The sequence below is a fragment of the Blennius ocellaris genome (genome assembly GCF_963422515.1).
Source record: "Blennius ocellaris genome assembly, chromosome: 13".
Taxonomy (NCBI): domain Eukaryota; kingdom Metazoa; phylum Chordata; class Actinopteri; order Blenniiformes; family Blenniidae; genus Blennius; species Blennius ocellaris.
The window spans coordinates 17,099,268-17,123,375 of NC_137662.1; the positions used below are offsets into that span (position 1 = coordinate 17,099,268).

The following is a 24,108-nucleotide window of genomic DNA, read 5'->3' on the forward strand; positions in this document are numbered from 1 at the left end:
AAGAAATATGTGATTAAGAGTGAACCGATCTTCCTGATGTTGGACTAATGCACCCTGAAAGACAGTGATTTGTCCTGAATCATACAACAGAGAGGAATGAGTCAGAAGAGATATCTCAGAATGACACAAAGTCGAAGGAACAGCCACGGCGTCGCAGCAGGAGAAAGCTTCCTGTCACAGCCCTTGTGCTCTGTATCGCGGTAGTGTGTGGACAAATATCTGGATAGGAGCATGTTAGGCTGCGCTGCACAATTTGGTCTCTGAAAAGTAAATCTAACTTTAGTCGGTTTTACACATCAAATTAAGCGTCGACGTGGAGTCTATTCCCAGGTTTCGCTGAATCATCCTATATTGATGTCTTTCTCTGCCAGTAGGGATTAAATAATTCACAGACTTGTCAGGTTTCCCACTATAGATCAGAATAGATCAACTGCACCAGTACCATCTGTGTTTTTATGAAACTTCAGCAAAGTTTTAATACTTGCCTTAGGTTGTCAGATGAATCATATTTCAGCGCTTTCATTCCGTACTGCATAAAGTCCTTCATCTATCTATTTCCCTTTCTCTCATTTTGACACGGACGCGCCATCTCCCTCCATTGATCTCTCCTCCTTTATGAGTGGCCTGGTGAAGCGCCGGAGTGAAAACAGAAGACGTCCCTCTGAGACATTTCTAAATCAGTGCGATGCCTCTACTCCCCGAGCCTTGATTCCGCAGGCCTCGTTTCTCAGTCATGCAGACGAGTCTGCTGCGGCGGCGTGGCGAGTGAGACGGCGCTTCGGAGCTGTCAACACCCCTCACACGCTGACGGTGGATGCAGACAACAGGCTGAAGGTAGAAATTTGCATTCAGGCACCGCAGTGGGTTGACTCCACTTCGGATGCCGCGGCGCCGAGCGAGGGAGAGGTCAGGGTAATTTGCAGTTGATTCCTGCAGTCGATTCATCAGTCCGGCGACTGACTGAATCACTTTGCGCCGAAGACAGAAAACGCTGCAGGCGAGTGGTTGTAATTTGAACCTGTTAAAACAAACAAGGGTATCTGCACGCATGCACAAACACTCAAGCACTAAGGTGATTGTGGGAAGCACTCACCTCGGGCCTGATCCATTTATGCAGGAACTCTCAAGTGTGGACTGGAGTCTGCATGTTGAGCTTAGAGATGCAATCTTAGCTTCGGGGGGGGGGGGGGGTCGAACCATGAATGGACACTTTCTGTCAAATCAGCGGTTTCAGATCAATGGCAGACAGGAAGGAGCTGCTGAGTCCACACTACACAAGGTCTATATTTTAAAGCCTCTCGAGGACGTCGGTAGTTAGAGCTGTTTGGGCAGCTTGTGCACCGAGAGGAACATGTGGTGGATTGTCACCAAACACCTTGTTGAAGTCTTTAATGGGATGTCTTCCCAGCAGCTCAAAACAATGTGAAAGCAATCGCGCCGCTCTTTTATTTTATTTTATTTAAAAAAAAAAATTTAGCGGGGAAAGTCCTGCCTGCTGTCTCCACAGAGAAGATGTTGTCACTTCACAATATACAGCAAATCACTCCCCCCCTCCACGCCCGCCGGGGGATCAGCACAGCTCCTTGTACACACTGTAGACATCGTGTCTTTGAACCACTACAATTCTGCACCTCCGGAAAACCCCCCCCCCAAAAAAAACAGTCATTACAGTTCTCCAGGGCTCCTGCTGCCCTTCTCCTTATCACACTTCACAAGCATGTCCCTTTTCGGGCTGCGTCTATCAAGTTCCAACGTATTTAAATATAATCTCTTTAAAGACCTGTCTCACATCACCTTCATGCAAACGGGCCCCGTCTGTATGGCATGTAATCTGATGTGAGTTCTTAGTTACTGTAACTTTCCTCGTAACAATTCTTCCTCATACATTTCTTCCTTCTTTTTTTTGTACTATTTTAACCATCAGACATTTGCTACTTTTCAAAAAAAAAAAAAAAAAAGACTGCCAGTAAGAGCAAATCTTGACAATCTTGTTATTTTGAGTTATTTTAAGTGAAAATTATCTCAGATTTCAGTCATCTCATAATTTGGTGCAAACAATTAAACCTGGTGTGGAGGAAGGCCTGTAACTTTTATGTTTTTCACATCATAGCAATCCACATGTACAAAGGTACCAAAAGTACATGGATCCATGAGTTTAAACAAGACAAATAGGACTTGTGACTCTAAATGAATGCTAATATGATCTTCTCCACCTGGTTGAGAGGCTCGGATTTACCAAATTTGAACTATTGGACTTTTTTTAATTGGAATTTGCTATTGGAGGTTTTATTAAATGAACTGCCATTAATGTAGACGCCTAATGTGAATCATTTGTGTCATTTGTTTAAAAATCCTTCCTTCATTATAAACTACTTTTTCACAGATTCTCATATAAGTACTCTTGTCCAAATTTGTCAAAAGCAGTTAGTTTTGCTCATGACTGCAGTTATCATTTTTGTCTGACAAGTTAAGAAAATATCACTTCATTTATAATTCTATATTTTGTCTCTACTTTTAATGTCAGACAAAAGCTTAAAGGCTGAAATTAAATGATGGGATGTTATTCAGTCAATGCATATGTAAACAGATATAAAAACTGGACAAGAATTTTGTCAGCGCCATACTCAGCAGAACTGATTTAGCCATCTGGGTCTTGACAAGACATTTAAACATTAAGTGCATTAGCAGTTCTGAACAACAAAGGCACGCCCCGCTGCACCGCAACGTTGAAGACAACGCAGCACCACTGATGACATTAAAGACTGACTGTGTAAATAGCAGATAAGAGGGCTGATGATGAAGATGCGACCTGTGCTCTGCTTCCGTTATCCTCAATCTGCAGGGATAAACCTCATGCAAATCTGTATTGGATTAGACTGAAGCGCAGGGAGCCTAATTAGGAGAGGTTTACTGCTGCAGGCATTAGTTTAATACCATAGGAGAGACTTTTGAAAAGTAAAAATGGAAGTAGTTGGGTGCAGTAGGGATTCAGTGGGGAAATAGGAAGAAAAAAAAAAGAGTGCATGCAAGGAGGAAAATAAAAAGCGTGCAGGCGGACCAGGGATGAAACTGCCGTGGGGATGGCTAATATGAGAGGAAGACAAAGGAATGTGGAAAAAAAAAAAAGAAAGAAAGAAAGCGAGGTGGGCTGCTAAACGTGATTGCACAACGGGGGTTTAGATACAGGGAGGGAGAGAGTTCTCAGAAACACCAGATTGAGCTGCAAATCACAGTCAACCCAGAAATGATTCCCAGACCACAGAGAGCCTGTTGCTATGGAAACGTCATCATCGTAGGCACTGCTTTAATCCGTGGAAGCCTGTTAAGTTAACATGAGGCTCAGGCAGCCACCTTATGCTTCTGTACTCACAACACAGCACTGTGCCAGCATTGTAGCTGCTCGCCGCAGACAAGATTTATTTACAAATGTTTTGCCATTAGAAGGCAGGATTATCTTCTCTATATTTGTACACCGCGTCTTTTAACTCTCGTGTGAGTAAATTGTAAAATATGTAATTCACATTGTTACTTTAATCAGCTTGTCCCTCGTGTGAGAGGGTGGGACAAGCTCTTCCACCCTGATTCTCCCCCTCATTCAGTTGCTGCAATTCAAAGTGCTTATCAGGAGTTTTTGGCAAAGCAATGATGAGACAAAGCAAATAACTACAAGGATCCAGTAAATACAAGATTAAAATGAAACAAGCAACATTACAAAAAAAAAAAGAACATGAAGATTAAATCAAATAAAAGTGCATTAACAGTACCTTCACAAAGACATCTAAACAAGGTAAAATTCTTAAACCTTTAATCCCATGTTTATTCATTCTGATCGGTCAGTGACAGAGAAAACGTCCTGACCTGCTGCTGCGCCGTGTAATTCTCCAGTAGAAAACAAAGACCTGCAGCGACTGCAGACCGGTGCCCTGCTTTAAAGACATTTTCATTGCAAAGCCTACAAAAGTAAGAGCGCTTGAAAGTCTGTCGAGCTCAGACATCATCTGTTCTCACTGCTGTCTTCAATCTAACAAAATTATATTAAAAACAGCTTCTACCAACAAGCAGATTTAATCATCATAATAATAATAATAATAATAATAATTATTATTATTATTATTATTGAATGTGAGCGAGAGCCTGAAAGGTGAGTTTATACTGTATACTGAGACACTACAGCCTGTGCAATCAGTGCCAACCACAGACAATGGCTCCACTGTTGACAGTCTAGATGTATACGATGTCTGCATCTGGCATCACTGCCCGGCGTCGCTGTGCCTCCCCGGCAGACGAGCAGTCAGTCAAGCAGTTACACAAGCAGCTCAGCCATGACAGGAGGGTGTATTGTTTTGGATTTGCTTCTCAAATCAGATATCTGTCAGTTTGCCTCAATAATCCTGTGATGCAGGCGGCATTAACGTATTCAGCCAGCAGAGAGGACAAGAGAGGAGCTCCCAAGCCCGCCCGCTCAATTATAATAGCCCCATAAAACGGGACACAGTAGAAGAGCGGGAGGTGAATGAATGCATGATTTACATGCGCTTCTATCATGTAGATGAAAACTGCAATTGCAGTGTGTGGATAGGCAGTTACTCTCGTTCAGCGCACTGATGGATAGAGTAGATGGATAAAGGCTGGGGGGAGGGGGGGGGGGGGGGGGGAGTTAAAAGAGAATACAGGTGACATCCAGGTTGGGCTCCAGCAGGCCTGCAAGGAACAGACAGGTGTGACATATGAGTGTGTGTGAGGTGCTGACACTCGGTCCAGCGTTGGCTGCTCGCAGCGAGCGTGATGGATGGAGCGGAGTGAGCTAACCATCCGCACTTTGGACTGCAGCGCGAGACGCATTTGTCTGCTTTGTCACCCGAAGTGTTCTGTGAAATTTGAATAAGTAATTCAAAGAAAATCTTCCAGTGATGTGGTGCGTGGAAGAAGCACTTTCCAGCATAAAAAAAATACAAATAAAAAAATCCCTGTTTGTCTGAAAATATTAACTGTGTTTTGAAAGTAATTGGACATTATTGAGATGATGAGGCATAGAAAACAAGAGCAGCTGAGCTCCAAAACAAACAAGTGCGCCTCGTCGTGTTCAGTGTTCTTGTCATTGTGTCATTTTCATCATTAGTAATAAAATTCCTGCCATCCCCTCGGTAACCCACAGAATGACTCACAATGCATATTTGCACCAGTGCAAGGCCGCCAGTTCTGCACGGCTCTGATAATTCAGACCATCGCTCAGGTTTTGTGCTTCGCAAGTGCAGGCGAGAGATTTGGGATTTGAGGCCGGTTACAAAACGTAAACTCGATGGGAACAGAAAGATAGCAAGATAGGTAAGAAAGTGTTGCAGTGGGGATACTACGGTACACAACTAATTTTCTGCTTTTTTGTTTTTGTTTTGTTTCCCCAGATGTAGATACGACCAAGGACCCTTGTCAAAAGGTTAAGTGCAGCCGACACAAGGTGTGTATCGCCCAGGGCTATCAGAGAGCCGTGTGCGTCAACCGCAAGAAACTTGAACACAGGTGAGTGTTTGTAGCTCCTGGGCAAGAACCGACTAATTCCCCAAACACAGAAAAAGTCCAAATCCTTCCCCACACACACACACACACACACACACACACACACACACACACACACACACACACACACACACACACACACACACACACACACACTAACATGACGTTAACACAAGTGAGCTTACACACTGTGGTGAGAGATGGAGAGTGTGTTTCTCTGCCCAGCCACAGAGGTAGTAATAAAGCTTGTTTGTGCACCAGTGCGGTCGGACCGCCTGCCGTTTAATGATAAGCTAATACATTCAGACATTGTGGAGGGCTGTTTGTTTCATGTGCGGGTCGGTGCTACTTGTCCGCGCGCTGAATTAGCACGGCGTCCGCTGTCTCCGGCGGACTTGGTGAGACTGAAGTGTTGTGTTGCCCTCTGTCATCCAGACTGAAGCAGCCTGCTCTCAGGTCTCCCGATGGAAACTGTCAGCCCTGTCCCATCTCCTCCACCGGGCCCGTGTGTGGATCAGACGGACACAACTATGCCTCGAAGGTACAGCCTATCATGCGCCGGGTGTTACAATCACTTTTAGACTCCTAATTCCCGCATAAGTATTCAAAACAAATGTTAATTGAATCTCTGGTGATTGATGGAGGGTCTGTGACTCTTAAGTCATCTCTGAAGGCGAGTGCTGTCCAGAAGCACCGGGAATTGATTGATCCACTGTGACGTGGGCGACCTCTTTCAGTCCACCGGCCAAAATGTGTGCTCTCTTGTCCTCAACTGACTGTGCCCTCCTTCAGATGTAGGAGGACTGCAGAGTCCAAGCCGGAGGATTTGGCTTCCCCGTGTTGTGTGGCGAGCTCTGATGTTTTAACCTCTCATCTTAAAAGCTTCTCCAGTAGCCGACTGGTGGGGAGTCCAAGGCTATAAAAGCACACTTTAGGTCACGTTGTGAGTCGCCGACAGACCTGATGCGCCAAATAACCCAGAGGTTCTCAACTTTCCTTTCCCAACATTGTATTTTTCTCAATACTATCCAACTCAGCACTGCATTTACCTGTATGTATGAATTCTTTTTTTGTTGTTGTTTTCCTTCATAGACATGCTTCTGTTGCTGGAACTGTTACACTCCTGCAACAAGAAATACCAACATTCTATCCTGTATATGTTTCTGCTTTAATGAAGTTCAGTGTAGATTTGATCTGGTTTCCACACAATGCAAGTGTTTTCCTGACACACAAGGACAGAGCGAAAACAAAAGCATTTCAAATATTTACCTGAACTAGGCTGGCTTACATCAGTTCCACAAAAAAAAGTATCGACGAGAAAGAGGGGGAAATAATGTCAGAGGATCTGGAAAAAAAAAAAAAAAAACTAACAAAGAAACCTTGCATGCTTGTATTGAAGCCCAGTAACATTGTGAGGGTGAAGCATATCCACTCCAAGGACAAAACAGCCAAGTGTCAGCAGGACAATGTGGCGCTTGAGGTTCAGTCCAGTGAGAAATGCTCAGACTCCTGCGCCGAGGAACCACAACAACCACTTTACGAAACACAGCACAGTGGCTCACATGTGATTTGAGTTACTCTCACTGTGTCGAAACTCCAAAATGGGTTTAGGGTCAAAGAGATTCCTCTTTAGTTTGATCTGAAGTGGCTTTTTAAAATATATTCAATGTATTGTTGTTGTTTTTTTTAAAGCTATCACACTACCTTAATGCAGTTTTACAACAGTGAAGATACTGAACGTTCATTCCTGTAAACTTCATGCGGTGCTGATAGAATATAATTGCAGGTTTCTTATTTGGGGATTAACCAGTGCAATTAATAAAAATAATAATAATAAAAAAAGTCAAAGCAATTGGTGGATGAAGGTGTAGGGTGAGATTTCTTTGCAGGAGAAATACAGCTTTTCCTACTAACAGCACATGTTATCTAATATTTTGCTTTTCTATATCCACTTAACTCAAGTAGGAGTTGTGGGGGGCTTTAGCCTATCAGAGCCCGTGCTGAGCAAAGGGCACAGTAAGCTTTTAAGTCATCAATTAACTTAACAAGCATGTTCTTGGATTGTATCTGGAATCACACACACTCGCTTTAATGCCTGCAGAAAATCCAGTCACCAACCACCAAAAAGTATGTTTTAAGACAATAGGAGGAAACTGTCATGCCTGTAAGAAGCCCACTCTGTGCAGAAAGCCCCCCCCACCAAGCTCAGAATCGAACCAGTGAGGATCTTGCTGTGATACAGGAGGGCTAATCACGACCGACATCAATATACATGTGTTAACATAATTTATGATGCATTATGAATTAGGAAGTGGCATAAACCTTGCACATTCGGAGCAGAACAGTGTGAAGAGGCTCTCAGGGGAGAAACTGCGACTGCGATCCATGATGTAGGGCCTCGGAATGACCCGCCGTGGCTTGTGGTGACAGCATTCCATCTGTTTATTGATTAATGCTTTATCTTTGGGATCACTATTGGTGACCTTGTGCGCGAGCACAGGTCAGGAAACACACATCGGAGCAGGACTCGGATTTGAATTAACGCTTACAGTCGGTCACCTCATGAATATTTGATTTGCATCGCAGCAATAACTCATTTTACTTCACCTTTGTGTCCCCTTGTCACTGGCGTGTGTGTGTGTGCGTGTGCGTTAATGGCTGTGCGTGTGTGTTGGCAGTGCAAGTTGGAGCAGCAGGCGTGTCTTACAGGGAAGGAGCTCACCCTGAAGTGTCCAGGTCTGTGTCCTTGTCCAACTGCTGCCACCACATCCAAGGAGAGTAAATATGGTAAGAACAAGCAAACACTAACGTAAGTAACATAAAGGAAAATGAATACTAAGAACACGGGAATTTTATGTGAATTTACAACAAATATCACATCCTTTCTGCCTGCCTCTCCCTCTGGCCCACACAGAGAGCTGCACTGGACAGGATCTGGCTGATCTCGGCGAGCGTCTGAGGGACTGGTTCCAACTCCTGCAAACCAATGCCAAGCAGAACAACAACAGCAAGCCCGGGGCCAGACCGGCCTCGGCCAGCACCACATCAGGTTAGAGCTCCTCCATGATGAATTCCAACTGCATTAGGCGCATGTTTCAGTGCTTCAGTTACAGGTAAGGACACTATAAAATTGTCAAAGCAAGTCATTAAATCTGGTTTAATACCTCAGTGAAGACAAAGGTAGTTCCAGATGGTACTGCGTCGACACTTTTTACTGCGGCTCTTTGGGATTTCACTCACAACTCTGGATATCTAAATAATAAACACCCATCGCTGTCCCATGAATGCCTAAGCTGCTCTTCTTCACTTGCTTTCAAGATGTTGGTCCAAATCTAACTTTACAACTCCGCGAGTTCTACTGTTTTCTGTCGCTCTTTCTGGACTAAACATGCTACACATTTCTGGATCTTACAAGTTTGGAGACATTGACACTGCCCGAAAGTGGCTCTGGATTAAGATGCATCACATGAGCATGCGCTTCAAATTGCAAGTGTTGAGAGCCTTATCGGTCTTAAAATGTAAGACATTTTACAGTCCAAAGTGAGAAATCTTGATAATAGTTTGGTCATATTGAGTTATTGTGCATGTTGCTTATCAGAAAGTGTTTACACAGGTCACAAAATGAACCCATTCAGACCTGAAGCTGTGAGTACATGCACTTCATGAAGAGGTTACTTTTAGAGGACTTTAGAATAAATGAAACACCAATCACTTTATAGACAAACTCTATTACTTATTCAATAGAGTTTTTGAAGTAATCTAATGCATTCTGTTTGTTAAAATGTCTGATTTATTATTTATGTCATTTCAACTGGTATTCACTTAGTTTTTTTTAGAAAATATAAGACTTTATAGGCCTGAAAATATTACATGATAAAACAATAAATGAAGATGAATATTTTCTTCCAAAGTATGTTGCCTAAAAAGAAAAGTTTGAGAAATAACTCCAAATTAAGGTTATTTTCATTGTTTGTTTAATTGAAAAATCGTTTTTAAAATATTCCTTTCACAAATATTGTAAAAGTAAATCAATTATTGATTTACATTTAATTTAATTTCATGTACATTTTTGTGCTTTTTTAATATTTTGATGTTAAAAAAACAAAAACAAAAAAAACAGGTTACACCAAAGAAAATCAACCATTTTTACCAAACGGTTGATTCAAAACGATGCTCAACAAGGTCAACTGAACCTTGTGTTTAATCACAGCTCAGTGTAGAATATCAAAATCCAACAAAGTTATGTCTGCAGTGTTGACATTCATTGAGTATACAGTTGAAATCTCTTAGCAATGCCAGTTAAATGTCAAAGTGTTCAATATTGTGTCACCTCAGAGTATTATAATGCATCGTGATTCACTGAAATGGACGGTGGAAAGGGCAGAGTACACACCCTGCGTTGAAGGGATGCATGGGGATGCTTTGATAAGACATCATGATAAAAGGACAAAAAAAAAGCTCCTAACTCGTACAAGCTGTGTTTGTTTATTGCCTATGGACGGCAAACAATCAATAACATCGCTGTGCCTGTGAAAAACTTCAGAGGGTTTTGCATTGAAGCAAAAATTACTACTTGACATTGAGACAAAGTTTGTGCTGCATGCAAGGGGACATTTATGAATTACTGACCATTTCAATGGGAAGCAAAACATATTTCAGAGCTCACTTGCATTGTTTTTTTGTTTTTATTTTGCATGTGTGTGTCCTGATAAGAGATTGTTTGTCTTTGTGTTGGCAGTGCTGGACAGGAGCCTGGTGGCCAGCTGTAAGGACTCTATAGGCTGGATGTTTTCCAAGTTGGACACCAATAACGACCTGTACCTGGATCAGGCCGAACTGGCCGCCATCAACCTGGACAAGTATGAGGTCTGCATCCGGCCCTTCTTCAACTCCTGCGACTCGTACAGGGACGGCAAGGTCTCCACGGCCGAGTGGTGCCTCTGCTTCTGGAGAGAGAGTGAGTGTCATGGCAATGGTGTCGAAAGGATTTCGGGCTGCGTGTCCACAGGCGTGGGCACATCCTCCTGTTTGTGTGCTGACATTTTCCCTCTTGGCGTACACATTCGAACTTCAAGGCGCTCAGCTGCCCCCGGGTGCAGCCTGCCTCTGTGCTGAGCGCCAGTCCAACACTATTTGTCTTCCTACTATTCCTCCTGTCGCCCTTCCTGTGGGGTGAAAATAGTCTCTGCAAGGCACTGAAAACATTGCCGCTGCTTGTTGACAGCCTGGTTCTCCCACAGCTTTCGGAGATTTGGGCATGACAGTTAACCAACCGAGCAGAAAATACTTCAGATTTGAAAAAAAAAAAAGAAGTGTTTAGAAAACATGGAGGACATTCCCAGGAAATGTCAGTACTGGTCATTTATTTGTCGGTTTCTGTTGTGTTTCTAATTGTGCCCTCGTTTTTATTTTTATATTCGCTCTTAAAAAATAATTGTCTCTTCTTTTAAAGAGCCTCCTTGTCTGACTGAACTCGAGAGGATTCAAGTCCTAGACGGCGGCAAAAGAAAGTTTGGTAGGTATCTGACTTGCTGTAAGAGGATTTCAAACCCAATTGGATCTGTCTTTCTTGGTCGAGGGTTTCATCGGGCAGATGACAAGCAGGAGGTGGGGATTAGTCCCCGATCAGTCTTGTGGATTATGACTTGATACTGACAGACGGAGGAAAGAGGAACGCAGCGACTGGTCTGCCTTTACATGTATGTGTAAGCGTGTGTGTGTGTGTGTGTGTGTGTGTGTGTGTGTGTGTGTGCGCGCGCGCGCAGTGCAGATTTTGGCTGGCTGACTGGGCTCTGAGTCAGGACTCTCCAAGGACACAGAGCAGCGAGCGGGGGGCAGTATGCCAGCCCAACACTCAGATGTTTCCCCTGAAAGAACAGACAGACTGTTCAATTTTTATTTGTGCCCCCCCCCCCCCCCCCCGCCATCTCATTTGCATTGCTGCTACAACATTATAAAAAAATACCAACTGAGATATTTAATGAAAAATCCATTCATTCCCGAAGAGGTTGGCCGTACAGGTTCGTGCTCATATGAGCCTCAAAACTGTGTTTACATTTAAAAATCCCTAACATTTTCCAATCATGTTTTCTCTGTTTAACATGAATATTAGCCAGCACAACCCTGCAATCCCCCCCCCCCAATATGCTGTGGTATGCTGACTTGGTATTTATTCCTCAGTATCTTGCCCCATGAACATATTTTGTATTCATGGAATATGGAATTGGCTGCCACATATGCTGCATGCATTACCCGCTCACATGGGCTCAGCGCCATGTGTGATGAGACAGGATGTGTTTGTCCGGGGCTCAGAGGGTACATGGCGACTTTTATTTATTTATTTGTTTGTTTGTTTGTTTGTCTATTTATTTATTTATTTATTTGTTTATCTATTTATTTATTTATTTGTGCCAGGTCGATTCATTCCCAGCTGCGATGAAGACGGATACTTCAGGAAGCAGCAGTGTGACAGGGGAGAGTGTTGGTGCGTCGAACAAAATGGAGGGGAAGTGGCCGGATCCAGGATTCGCGGCAAGCCAGACTGCGGTGAGTCCTGCAGGTGTAAGCCGTCGATAACATCGGAGAATTCAGATTTGAAAGCTTCAAAAAAAAAAAAAGGAAAGGGGAAAATCATGTGGGCCGAATTCCTCACATGCATTTTGCACAAGGTTCCCTTTATGTTCACGGACTGAGGCCGAGTGCAACGTAACTCACTGCAGAGGGACCAGCAGCACATTCATGTGTCTGGAGTCATTTGCATGTTAAAGCTCCGCTTGTCGCTGTGAGAAAAGTCTTTCAAGATAAATGAGAGCTTGTTGGACTGAACCTGCACCTGATAAGAATGGGTCCCCTGGCAAGGTTTAGAAACGGCTATTAAACTCCAGACAAAGTCAAACATATGCCCCTTTTTCTTTCTCACCATTGCGGGCAATGTTTTAAATTGATTTTAGGGATTTCTCCCCTGGTGTGGAAGGAACTCCATCAACGTTATGAGGAAGGCACGGAGAACAGAATGTATTGCAATGTTCAAGATATAGCCACAATTGATAGTTCCTGACCTTAATTTTTTTTTTCTCTCTCTCTCTTCCCGTCTTTCCGCAGATTATGAAATGACTTATTCGGGTGATTTTGGTAGTGGTGTTGGATGGGAAGATGAGGAGGAGAAAGAAGCTGAGGAGACTGCAGAAGAGGCTGAAGAGGAGGAGGGAGAGGTGGGAGAGGTGGATGATGGGGGATATATCTGGTAAAGTGCCAACGTGCAGTCCAGCATATCGATGGTCCCACACACACACACACACACACACACACACACACACACACACACACACACACACATGCGCACACACACACACGCACACACGCACCCTATAAAGAGATGGACATGATGACGCGCTCACATTCAGAACAACACTGGTTTATGGAGAAGCAAGGGGGAGGGTTGCACAGGCTGGGAGGGTGAAAATAGATGAAAATAGATGCTGTGGGAGTATTTAATGTTCCTAAAATGGGAAATGGGAGGGGGGGGGGATATCACTGCTAAGAAATTATGGGTTCGGAGTCCTGAATTTTGTCCTTCATACTTGTGAATCTTCGTTCTCTTCCATCACACGTCCTTCAAACTATCTTTGAGCAGTTTTTAGCTGATGCATTACGGAGACTTTGAGAAGCTGCAGGTGCTCGTCATGTGCTTGCATTTAAAAAAAATAAAAAAAAATAAAGAAGAAGCAAGACTTGGTGCGATTCAGTAGTCCAAATTGGCCTCTTTCATCTTTTATGTTTGCAGATTAACAACATTTAGAAAAAACAGTTTGGGGCTTATTTCTTGGAAGGAAAAACTGACAAATAAAAGCAAGGAAGCCACATTGGAATACTGAAAAACCCTTTCACTTTACTGTTTCCATGTCAAACGCTTCAGCTCATATGTGACAGTAGTGCTCTGTCTCATTCATGACTCAAGAGGTCTCTCTTTAGCTTGTATATAATGTGTGTATCAGAAGACAGAATGTCACTTATTAGTCCTGTAATCAACGCCTTGGAGGACGAGCGGAATGAAGCTGCTTAGTGGACAAGTGTACATCGTATCATAATGTGGATCAGTTTGTGTGTTTAATAAAAAAAATCAACAAAATAAACTCATCTACGTGGCTCAGCTGGCCACCATACATCCGGGTCGTGTTTTATTCGTTGTCAGATTTTCTAATTGTCTTGATTACATACAATGTTGCGACATCGATGCAGAAACTCCTGAGCCTGAGGGTGAGAAATCCATTCAACCTCCATAGGCCTTCAATTAGGCGAGTTGGGATGTAAACATGTTGATCCTTTGCATATTTGTAAACGATATTACGTAGGTGTTCTTCTCTTTTGTGACTTTTATCAATTTAGTGAAAAACAAACAGCATAGCATCGTACAAGATTATAGTACTATTGTCCTACGTTGTGTTGTTTCTCACAGGAGAAAGTTTTGAATCAACTGCCTCATTAAAAAAAAAAAAAAAATCATGGCTTTTGAAAGACATCAATGTTAATTCTTCCTACCAGAGGCCATATTTGGGCCGCTCTAAATCTGCTCCATCACCAGTGTTATCTGGTTCACCGTCAGCCATATTTCAAGGAGTATTTTGCATTGTTGTACATGAAGGCCTCTGATGTAATAGAGAGTAGAGTGACATTTTGCTATGGGAAGCAAACAGAAAACTATAAAAAAAAAAAAAAAAGGATGGTAGATAAAGTAAAAAAAAATACGGTTGTCTAAAAACTAAATTCCAGAATCAAATTGTTGTATTTGTTCTTTGCTGCCTCCAACCTGTGTTTGCCGGTGATCTCTCCCACCTCGGTGATAAAATGCATTATTGAAAATGATCATTTTGGTTACATAACAAAGCCACCTATGTCAGTTGGGTTCAAAACAATTTTCTGAACAACTGACCTGCAAAACCAGAGCAAACATTATAAAAAATAAATAAATAAAAAAAATTGCAGCTCTTTTCAAAAGCACTATTTCTAACATAAATCTTCCTCTGTGAGTGAGCTGTTCCCAGAGGAGAGCAGATTGTATTGTGAGCTCACTTCTCCTCTTGCCTTACCTCATTCTGAAGTGAAGTGTACCTTATAGCTATGGGAAACCAGCAGAAATGAGATACAGGCCCAGCTCTGCATATCAGCACTTCTAACAGCACAATGCCTATAGAAGTCCCTCTCCCCGGGCTCTCAGGGACACTGCCGAAGTCGCTGGCTGTGAACCGTACAGGCTGGCGACGGCGAAACAGAAAACGTTCAGCGTGCCAGCGTGAGCGCGTCCTCGGGAGCTCGGGCTGGGAACGCTTGTCCTCGCGTTGTAAAAATTGACAGTAACCAATCCTCTGAAATGTCATTCTTCAGTTTCACATTTCTGTGATAATGGAAATCAGTACCAGTGATGTCCCAGTGGGTGAAACCTCGAATGTGTTAGCTGTAAGTGGGAATGCCTGCCAACAGATGTTTGAATACCTGATACCGACAGCAGTCCACTGGCTACCCAAAGGGACCAATCACTTTCTGCCGCCTGTCAGCTCATTATGCTGAATATTCCTGCTGTTGGGGATAAACAAGCGGCATACGGTAAACCGGGAAAAGAGTGGAAATCCTAGTCTCTATTTTGAGCAAAGATGTCTTTTCGTCGAGGATGTGACTGTGAAATTAGGTTTGCATTAAAGCCGGAAAACATCACATGCTGCAGATCAGATGGACAATATTATTTTATGCAGCCCTATTCATGTTTGTTATTGTACTTTTAATGTGAAGAACAGAGCACACATCCAGGAGGGAATTAGTGCTAGAATAAAGTGTAATTGGATTATAGTACAATGAATCAATAAGAGCAAGTCTAAATGACAATGTTGTTAACATGAAATGCTCTTCACATGCTGACAGTTTATCACAGATTAGTTGCTTTTATTCATTCCGTGTTGTGACTTTGGTTTCATGAGACAATCGATACAAATATTAGAAAATATAATTTCACATTCAACAAAGTCACACATACCATCATTTGGATGTCTAAAGTGAACTAGGCCACAAAGTGCATCGATTAAACATCAGATTTCCATCCGTTATAGCTCAAAGTGCAATCACCCTCCATTACAGTTTGCTCTGGGCACCTTGGAGTCTCCACACACGTTTGACTTGTTTTTCTGTGCTGTCCAGCACCCTGAACGCATTCACATCTCCGGTCTCATGAAAATCCTGCAGCAGATTCTGGAATACAGTCACTGGGATGCAAAAGTTGAGGTGTGGGTAGGTCACCTCAGTAGCCAAGTCCCTGGTGTTGCTGGAGACAATACCTGCAGAGCAGCAAAGAAAAATCTTTATCCCTCTTTTAAAATCGCTGCAAAGAGAGAAAACCGTGAGCTGGTGTGTTTACATGTCTCTCCTCGACACATGCTGTTACAATGAAGGTTTTCTCGATCACTGTGTGCCCCCCACTGTTCAAAGCAGCACATCATTCGCTTCCTCACCGAGCAGCTCGCCTGAGTGTCTCTGGACCACAGCGCCCCCGCTGGCCCCCGCATGTACTGCACAAGTAGTCTGGAGCATGACGGGTTGTGATTTCAGGATGATGGCCTTGGAGAGGACGCCGCTGGTCAGGGAGGGGCCGCAACTCCGACCCAAACCACCATATCCCACCACGACTACAGACTGACCTGGAGGAAAAGAAGCCCAGCTGAGTAACAACTTAAAAGCAGTTTTATTACAAAATAACTGCAAAAAAATGTTGCATATGAAGCAGCAGCTTTCTGTGAATTAACACTCTTCCCGAACCTGGAGTAAAACTCTTGGCCATTCGAGGGGCCACGGCTTCTAACAATGGCACTCTCAGCTCTACCAAAGCCAAATCGTATGGTGAAGAGTCTTTAGTGGAAAACACCACGTCCCCCGCAATGTGGCGGACCCTGAAACAAAAACGACAACAACGAACATTGAAATTAAGGATTGAGCATTTCAACACAGACAATACAACATTTTCACAAACACACACATATATATGCAGCATCACAAACACGCTATATTGCTGTATATATGTGTGTCCAGGTTTCAGAGACGGGCTTTTCCAAACTTGGTCCTTGAGCCCAGCGGCTCCACGTGTTTTACTCGTCTTCCTGCTCTAAACGAGTAACTCATTATCAGGCGTCTGAATCGCTGGATGACAAAATCTTTCATTTGATTCAGGGGGTAATCCAGCAGAAAGGAGAATATGGAGCATAAAATGTGACACACATTGCATTAGGAGCTCCAAGTGGAACATCGGTGTGGAATATTTTTTATCTCTATATAAAATGTGTTTAACAAGGCAGAGAGCTGCAGGCTGGAGGTGTATTCCTGCTAAAGTTAAAGAGTTAAAAGGTTTTCCCAGCATTATGTATGCATGCTCATAAAACGTACAAATGGAACTAAATTCAAGTTAAAATTGTGTGGATATTTTCTTGATTGTGCTGCTTGAGTTTGAATTTGCGTGTGATTTTATCGTACATTACTCTAAAAGATTGGATATTGATACATCAAAGAGGCAGCTCCCTTTACATATGCATCAGAGCATTTCATACAATTTAGAATCATAAAAACAAAAACAATTATATGAGACGGAACTATTTGAAACAGAAAAGTGTATATAAATGTAATAGAAGGGTACACGACTAAAACTTTTGCTCATCTTCCTCAAGAGATGTAGTTAAATCAGAGCTAATACGAACAGTATTTCTCAACACTACTTGCTGCATTTCTCTTGTCTTGTTCAATAAATATGGATAATTTGAGTCTTCTAATCTAATCTTTCCCACAAAAACACTGTGTTGAGTTGTTTTGTTTTTTTATCAGGGCTCACACTGTATGGGGTGTAAAGATTTAAAAGTCTGCCGTCACCTGTCCTGGTGATGAAACTTCAGGGCGACTGTGGACTTTCCATTGACAACATGGCGGCAGGTCACGACCAGCTGAGAGGCGACGACCACACCTGAGCCCCAGAACTGTCCACTGTCCACAAAGCACACTGTGGGGTATCTTACGGCCTCTGACGCCTGCGCGGCGGTGGACATGCAGAGGCTTGCCTCACCCGGATGCCGCCAAGCGTCTCTGAGGGGATCTTCACCACTCAAACACTGCGTGACAGTTCTGAAGATGGCGTGGACAGAGCACACCAGAGTGAGGCCAATCCACTCACTGGCCTTCCAGCCAAATGGAGACACGATGACCCCGGCGAGGCGCACCCTCTCCGACGCGCCATCCACCGCGAACAGCCCTCCACCTTCTGTGCCTGGCAGGCAGCGGGCATCTGTCAGGATGACGGCATTGCCCTCGCCGGCGAGGTTGCTGACGACGCCCCTGCTGAGGGTGCTGATGAAGAGGTCCAAGCAGAGAGAACCGAACGGCGACCCGCAAGCGACAACCGGGCAGCCCTTCTGCAGGGACGACCCGCTCTGCAGGGGGACGCTCCCCGACCCCTGTGGCCCTGTGGGGACCTCAGCACCTGCCCTGAGCACTGCGAACCAGCTGAGGAGGTGAGCGTCTCTGATCAGCTCCTCGTCCTCATTCTCGTCGCCATGGAAACGCCACTGGTCCACCCCCCGGAAGAGAGTCTGGAACGCTTGTTTAAAGTCGACACAGTTCACCAGCATCAGCAGCTCGGCTGCAGCTTCGGCTACAGCTGGTGTCTTGCTCCGGTCGGTGTCCGACCCTCGCTGAGCAGGAAAACTGACGCGGATCTGAAGTTTGCTGCTGAAGTTCTGCGGCGACAGGAAGCGTTTATTCGAAGACAACGTGTGTTTGTCGGCGAGGAAGCGCGAAAACGGGAGGCCGGTGGAAATGATGGTTCCAGTTTGAGGGTGGACGATGACGCCGCTGCAACTCGCAGATTTATTCGCTGAGAAAGCCTCCGACACTTTGACAACACAACAGCAGTTCTCCACCTCCTTCAGCTCCATGATGTTAGCCACAATGCTATCACGCCACTATTACAGTGGATCGCTTTAAAAAAAAAAAAAAAAAATCGTCAATAACATTTGCAGCTTATCAGGAACACAAGCTTCCGTCATGGATGCACAGTTTGGAGTAACTCACGGTTTTCGACATGATTTCTTATCATTAACGTTCTCCTGCAGTTCGGGTCCTGACTTCCTGGTGGCATTAATGTGATTGGTCGAAATGTAAACGCGACTAACTCGGAACCAATAGAAACGAAGAAGGCGGAACTACTGTTGACACTGTGGTACAGCGTGTCCGAAACAGAGGAGGCTTATCGTGGACTTTATACTGAGTAGAAACAAACAAGCAGGAGGAGGAATGAAACCACCAGGTTATAATAATAGCTATAAATATATAAATAGCTAAAAGTAAATTAAGACCTACAAAGTGAATCAAAACTATAATGAAACATACACTGATTAATACTGAAGAAGTGTGAAAGAAACCACAAGGAAACACAAAGTTGATCACAGAGAGACAAGACTAACCATGAGAGGCGAAATGCAAAGACGCAAATCGACTACAAGGACAGAAGAGCATACATGGAGAGATGTAAAACTACAGAGAGAACTACTAAATAAACTACACATTGGACACATCCAGAACAATGATGGACAAACCAAGTTCAATGTGAAAACAATGACACCAAAAACAACAAGAAGAAGACACAAAACTACCACTGACCTATATTTTGCAAACTGTTAACAACATATCTTGACATTTGTAGGAATAGTTTATGTTCAGCACAGCTTTTTTTTTTTTTTAACTAGAATTCGGTCAACACTTCCACTTGATAGAGAAATTGTCCCTGATTTGATTGCTTGTTTGGGGGCCCTCCTGCGTGGAGTTTGCATGTTCTGCTTGTTCATGAGTGAGGGGCTGTCTGGTCCACTCCCACAGTTTAAAAACAGTCATTTGAGGCTAACATGGTGACTGTAGAGTTGCTCGTGTGTTGCCCCTTGCTCCGGTGATCGGTCCGGGTGTACCCTGCCTTCGACCTTCATCAGCTGGAATCAGCTCCAGCAGCAACACTATGTGATGAATATGAAACAATGGATGGATGCTGGATCTGGATATATAGAGAGTATGTGCAGAACATAAAATATTTAAAAGAGACAACATCAGTACAATCTGCTGTCACAATTTGTTAAATCTTCTTTATTCATCAATCAATAATATAATCAATCATACTTAAATACAACTCAAATTCTTGTCAAGAGTAATTTATCATCCTAAGACACACTTAACTTCCAATAAGAATACGACCTACCTTTTATACAGTAACAGACACATTACTTCGTAATGAGTTCTTTCATGTAACGTAAGGCAAGCCCATTTTTATTGCAAAAATATAAATAGATTTGTATACACAAAATGCAGCATGATATTGCATGATAAATCCATAAATGTGTTTGGCATATTCTTTTTTCAAGCACCACCAAAGTACTCTCATAATATCACTGCACGTTTTCAGCAGCAACTAATCACAAAGTACTCAAGTCATTTCACGGCAATTAATTATTCTAAACACCGCTATTGTAGTGTCGTCTCTGCTGAAGAGCTCGTCACATCCCCAGGCTGTGCTGTTTTATTCTACAATTATTTAACACGGTATATTTAATAAAGCTCCTCAAGCCAAAAATTTATATATTCACAGCTGGTCACTTTCATATAAATGAGTAAAACTGTAAACTGTTTGTAGTTTCAACAAAGAAAAGAAACATGTAGTGAAGAGACCTGTCGGGATTGTTCAGGTAATAGATTACAGTATCAAAAATGTATAAATATGGCAACAAATTTCTTCCGCACATTAAAAAAAAAAAAACATCTTTTCAGATTGTGCTTTAGGATTTTTAGTGTTTCAGTGACAACATTTAAGATACAACTTGTATCTATGCCAACAGAAATCTTCCGTCCTCACATGAGAAGGAGTTCCTCCAAGCTTCCAATGTTAACTAAATTGACCTTCACTGTAAATCAACACCAGCAGCCAAAATAAACCTGGGTCAGAAACTAGTTCACGGTGAGGCTGTGTTCTATACGACAGACCAGATTCCCACGCGAGGCTTTAAGGTACAAAACCGCAGCATGAAGATGATTCTCCACACTCAATCCTTTACAATACAGACTGATGATTCATATTTCATCTTTGACCAACTGTGTTGTAGTTGCATGATCGATAAGACACAAGGATTATATTACCGAGTATTACCACAAAACACTACTTGAAACAAATCTTTTACTGGCAGTCAAAGTCTTGCGTCACAAACATTCAGTTAAATCTACTTCAGGTAGTATTGTGTGGAACTTGTCTTTGTGCACAGACTGCATCAGCAGATCTGATTAAGGCTATAACAGGAGCGTGATTCAGTCGATGTACTGGGAGAGCCAGCGGAAACCGTCTCCATATCCCTGTCTCTTCAGCACGCTGCACATGAAAACCTCCATCGGCCTCAGATTTAGCTCCTTCAGTGACACTGTGCCCTGAAAAGAAGCAAAAGCACACGTTAAAAGCACCGCTTTAAATTTGCAATGCACATGAACATAACCTCCCACAATGGATAGAGGATGCGATAACGTCAATGTTTTCTATGCATTGGGCTGGCCTTCACGCTCTCGTTAAAGTCGACCTGCTGCGCTTACTACTGCACTCATGAAATGAGAATAAAACTGCAATTCTCATTTGTAATTCAAAAATATACTGATCGAATGACACTTGACATCACAACCCACATGAGCTGATTACCTTTCCGGTTGTATGTCCATGAAGACCGAACATTCCCCTGAGCGCATCTTCACTGATGGCCTCTGGGCGGTCTATCTTATTTCCCAGGATGAGAACGGGGATGTTTGCAATGCTTTCATCTGTTAAAAGAGCCTGCAGAAGAGACGAGGCACAAGATGATCAAAAAGATTACTCCTATCAGAGACAGATGGAAATACCTGCAGGGATAAAATAAGATTTTTTTTTAATTAAAAACAAAAAAAAAACAAACTCACATCCAGTTCGATTTTAGCCTCAGCTAGCCGCTCATAATCGGCACAATCAACCAAATAGACGATGCCATTTATAGCTGGAAAGTAATTTTTCCAGATCCTCCGTGCTGTTGGAGCCGAAACATTTCAGGATTTATATGAAACCTCCAGAAATGCACCACGACAATGACACACAAACACAGTCCAATGTCCTTGCCTTGCGTGTGACCTCCGAGGTCAAATGTTGTGAAGGTCATCCCTGCTATAGTCAGCTCCTCCGACGCTGCAGCACAGTTGAAACACTCACTTTAGTAAAGTGGCAAGAAGCCCCCCCCCCAAAAAAAAAACAAAAAACAATAATTGCTGACAAGGACACTGTTATGTTGCTGAATGTACTTGGGTATAACGTTGGCACATGCTGGCCGAGCCTGTCGTCACGGAGCATGTGCAGGAGAGTTGTTTTTCCAGCATTGTCTAGTCCAAGGAAAATCAATTTGCCTGACTTCTTGTACAATCCTGATGACAAAGAGAGCGAGAGAGAGAGAGAGAGAGAGAGAGAGCGAGAGAGAGAGAACTCAGAATGAAATCCACTGCAAATTCAACACAGAGTGAAACTGATGAGGAGGAGCTGGGAGCTTTGATAATCATCACAGACACAATGGGTTTTCACTTTTTGTTAGAATATTCAGAAAAAGGATCAGAAAAAGTACAAGACGTGTGGAAAAATACAGCTTGTGTATAAATGTAAAAAAAAAAGAACTTCATAGGAAGAATTCCAGCAGATGTTTCTATTCCTCACACATTTTTAAAAAAGTATGACGAGAGATTTTATGCAAGGTAACAAAGCACAAGTATTTCTGCTAATATGAGTCAAAGGGGGGGAAAAGCTGTTAGAGAAATTAGTATCAAGCTGTTACTGTACTTAAGTACTTATAAATGAACTACTCATCCCTGTTTGCTTCCCTCTACCAGATAAAACCCCAAGAACATTTCAAATCTGCACATTTGTGAATTTTTACCCCTAAAATTTACATTTTAAAAGACCTAAAGATAAAATGAATTCTTTACTAGGACTCTGCCAAGGCATACAGAAGAACACAGTATAAATATCAAGCTTTGGACACTTGTTTGATACATGTGACAGCAATCATGCTGAGTCACTCAGATATTTTATGACTTTCAAAGATTCACTGGTTTGTTTCAGGGACATCTGCAGTTACAGTAGCAGTGCCTTGTCCGTGTGCAGTTCCAGTTCGGGCCGCAATGATACTTTTGTTTTATACTCTACCTAATAGCTGCAAGATGCTGCTGAAGCTCCTGTAGATCCAATCAAATATAAAAGACATTTCTGATGACTGCCTGAAACACAGGAAATTGAAGTCACTTCTTATGGCACAACACAAGACAAAACCAAATAATGAAAATGCAAAGATGAAGCTATCTAGAAACAAGTAAAAGTCAAATTAATGGGGTGAACTAACAAATTACAAATATTCACATTCAACTATTGATTAGGAGACTTATCTGATTCGTGCTTCAAATCAACTAGACCCAAAATTGAAGTCAGACTTTACGATTTTCACGGTGAGGAATTCCTTTAAACATATATAATTCCTGTTTGATATCTAAATTTGTTTCATTTTAAGTCATGTTGAAGGCATTTCCACTACTCTGCTTGAATTACTCTTAAATACTGTTGCAAAAGGACACCATTGTTAGTGAATCCAGCACTAAGGCTCGTTATTCATTATTCCTGACCCTGGATTACTCTGCTGGTATGTATAAGCTCTGTGTAATTGCACAAGTTTCAAAGCATGAAAGTGAAAGCAACAAACAGCCTTTGGTTTGGTTTGATTCTGACATTACTTTGCTCAAAGAGCGGCCCCACTCCTTCACATTCATCATCAACTGACTATTTTTATAGCAGGTTGTGGCAAGGACACTTGATCTGTTAGTCAGCCTCTCTCTCTCTCTCTCTCTTTCTCTCCCTCTCTCTCTCTCTCACACCTGTCACTCCCTGCGAACTTCATGTATTCGCTGCTGTGGACATGGTTTTCACTCTGCTGGCCAGGGATTCTCGAAATTACCTCAATTGTGTGACACTTCATCAACACGGTGTCCCGAACTCCAAATAAAAAGAATCGCGTGTGATTATTACGACACTTCATGGACTAGAAGCTGTAACTTAATATCAATGGTCCTGCTCAGTTGAATCTTCACATACTTTGGTATAAATAGCATTCGCATTTTACGCAACTCTAAAACTAGAAAACAAATACATGTACTTGTATATATATTTTTTAAATGAAACTCAGAAGTTGTGTTTCCAAAACAACGAATCATAACATTGACAAGTGTTGCTACATTCGGTTGTTTTTTTCCTTTTGCCTGTTTGTTTTTTTTTTTTTTTTGGGGGGGGGGGGGGGGGGGGGGGAGCAAAACAAGAAAGTAAACACATGTAGTGAACAACAGAGTGACCAAACCAAAAACGCGTCTGGACAAGATCACCAGGGACACCGTGGTAACAAAGATTCACACATCTTTCGCGGCGTTACCTTGGTCGGTCGAGTTTGTGAACTCCTCGTCGGTCGCCCTTTCGGTCTGTCCCGTCGACTGACGTGA

At 42.8% G+C, this 24,108-nt stretch overlaps 3 protein-coding genes across 4 annotated transcripts in view; 1 reads left to right on the top strand and 2 right to left on the bottom strand.

Moving 5' to 3' along the window:
- The window catches only part of spock2 (SPARC (osteonectin), cwcv and kazal like domains proteoglycan 2), a gene marked incomplete at both ends in the record, with an annotated part of 31,029 nt that extends 18,268 nt beyond the window's left edge, over positions 1–12,761 (top strand). Inside the window, 8 exons of the mRNA XM_080507267.1 lie at positions 5,403–5,517; positions 5,950–6,055; positions 8,193–8,301; positions 8,429–8,563; positions 10,253–10,471; positions 10,967–11,029; positions 11,929–12,060; positions 12,616–12,761. Coding sequence (XP_080363393.1) covers positions 5,403–5,517; positions 5,950–6,055; positions 8,193–8,301; positions 8,429–8,563; positions 10,253–10,471; positions 10,967–11,029; positions 11,929–12,060; positions 12,616–12,761 — 1,025 coding nt within the window. The remainder of the gene's footprint in view (positions 1–5,402; positions 5,518–5,949; positions 6,056–8,192; positions 8,302–8,428; positions 8,564–10,252; positions 10,472–10,966; positions 11,030–11,928; positions 12,061–12,615) is intronic.
- A 2,855-nt stretch (positions 12,762–15,616) lies between these two features.
- Positions 15,617–18,470, bottom strand: tysnd1 (trypsin like peroxisomal matrix peptidase 1; the record flags this gene model as incomplete). The annotated part of the gene is made up of 4 exons (XM_080507266.1): positions 15,617–15,836; positions 16,011–16,196; positions 16,315–16,445; positions 17,413–18,470. 4 exons carry the CDS (start codon positions 18,468–18,470, stop codon positions 15,634–15,636), a joined length of 1,578 nt encoding a protein of 525 aa, XP_080363392.1. The 3' UTR covers positions 15,617–15,633.
- Positions 18,471–19,659: 1,189 nt separating this feature from the next.
- sar1ab (secretion associated, Ras related GTPase 1Ab) lies at positions 19,660–24,108 on the bottom strand. 2 transcript variants are annotated; one of them, XM_080507275.1, is made up of 7 exons: positions 24,042–24,108; positions 22,775–22,845; positions 21,883–22,002; positions 21,704–21,769; positions 21,511–21,614; positions 21,257–21,388; positions 19,660–20,994 (listed from the first exon to the last, which is right to left on the bottom strand). In XM_080507275.1, the coding sequence occupies exons 2-7, from the start codon at positions 22,830–22,832 to the stop codon at positions 20,878–20,880; spliced, it is 597 nt and encodes a 198-aa protein (XP_080363401.1). In that variant the 5' UTR covers positions 22,833–22,845; positions 24,042–24,108; the 3' UTR covers positions 19,660–20,877. The 2 variants fall into 2 exon arrangements, with proteins under 2 accessions (XP_080363401.1, XP_080363402.1); XM_080507276.1 differs by having other exon boundaries at positions 22,775–22,841; positions 24,042–24,099.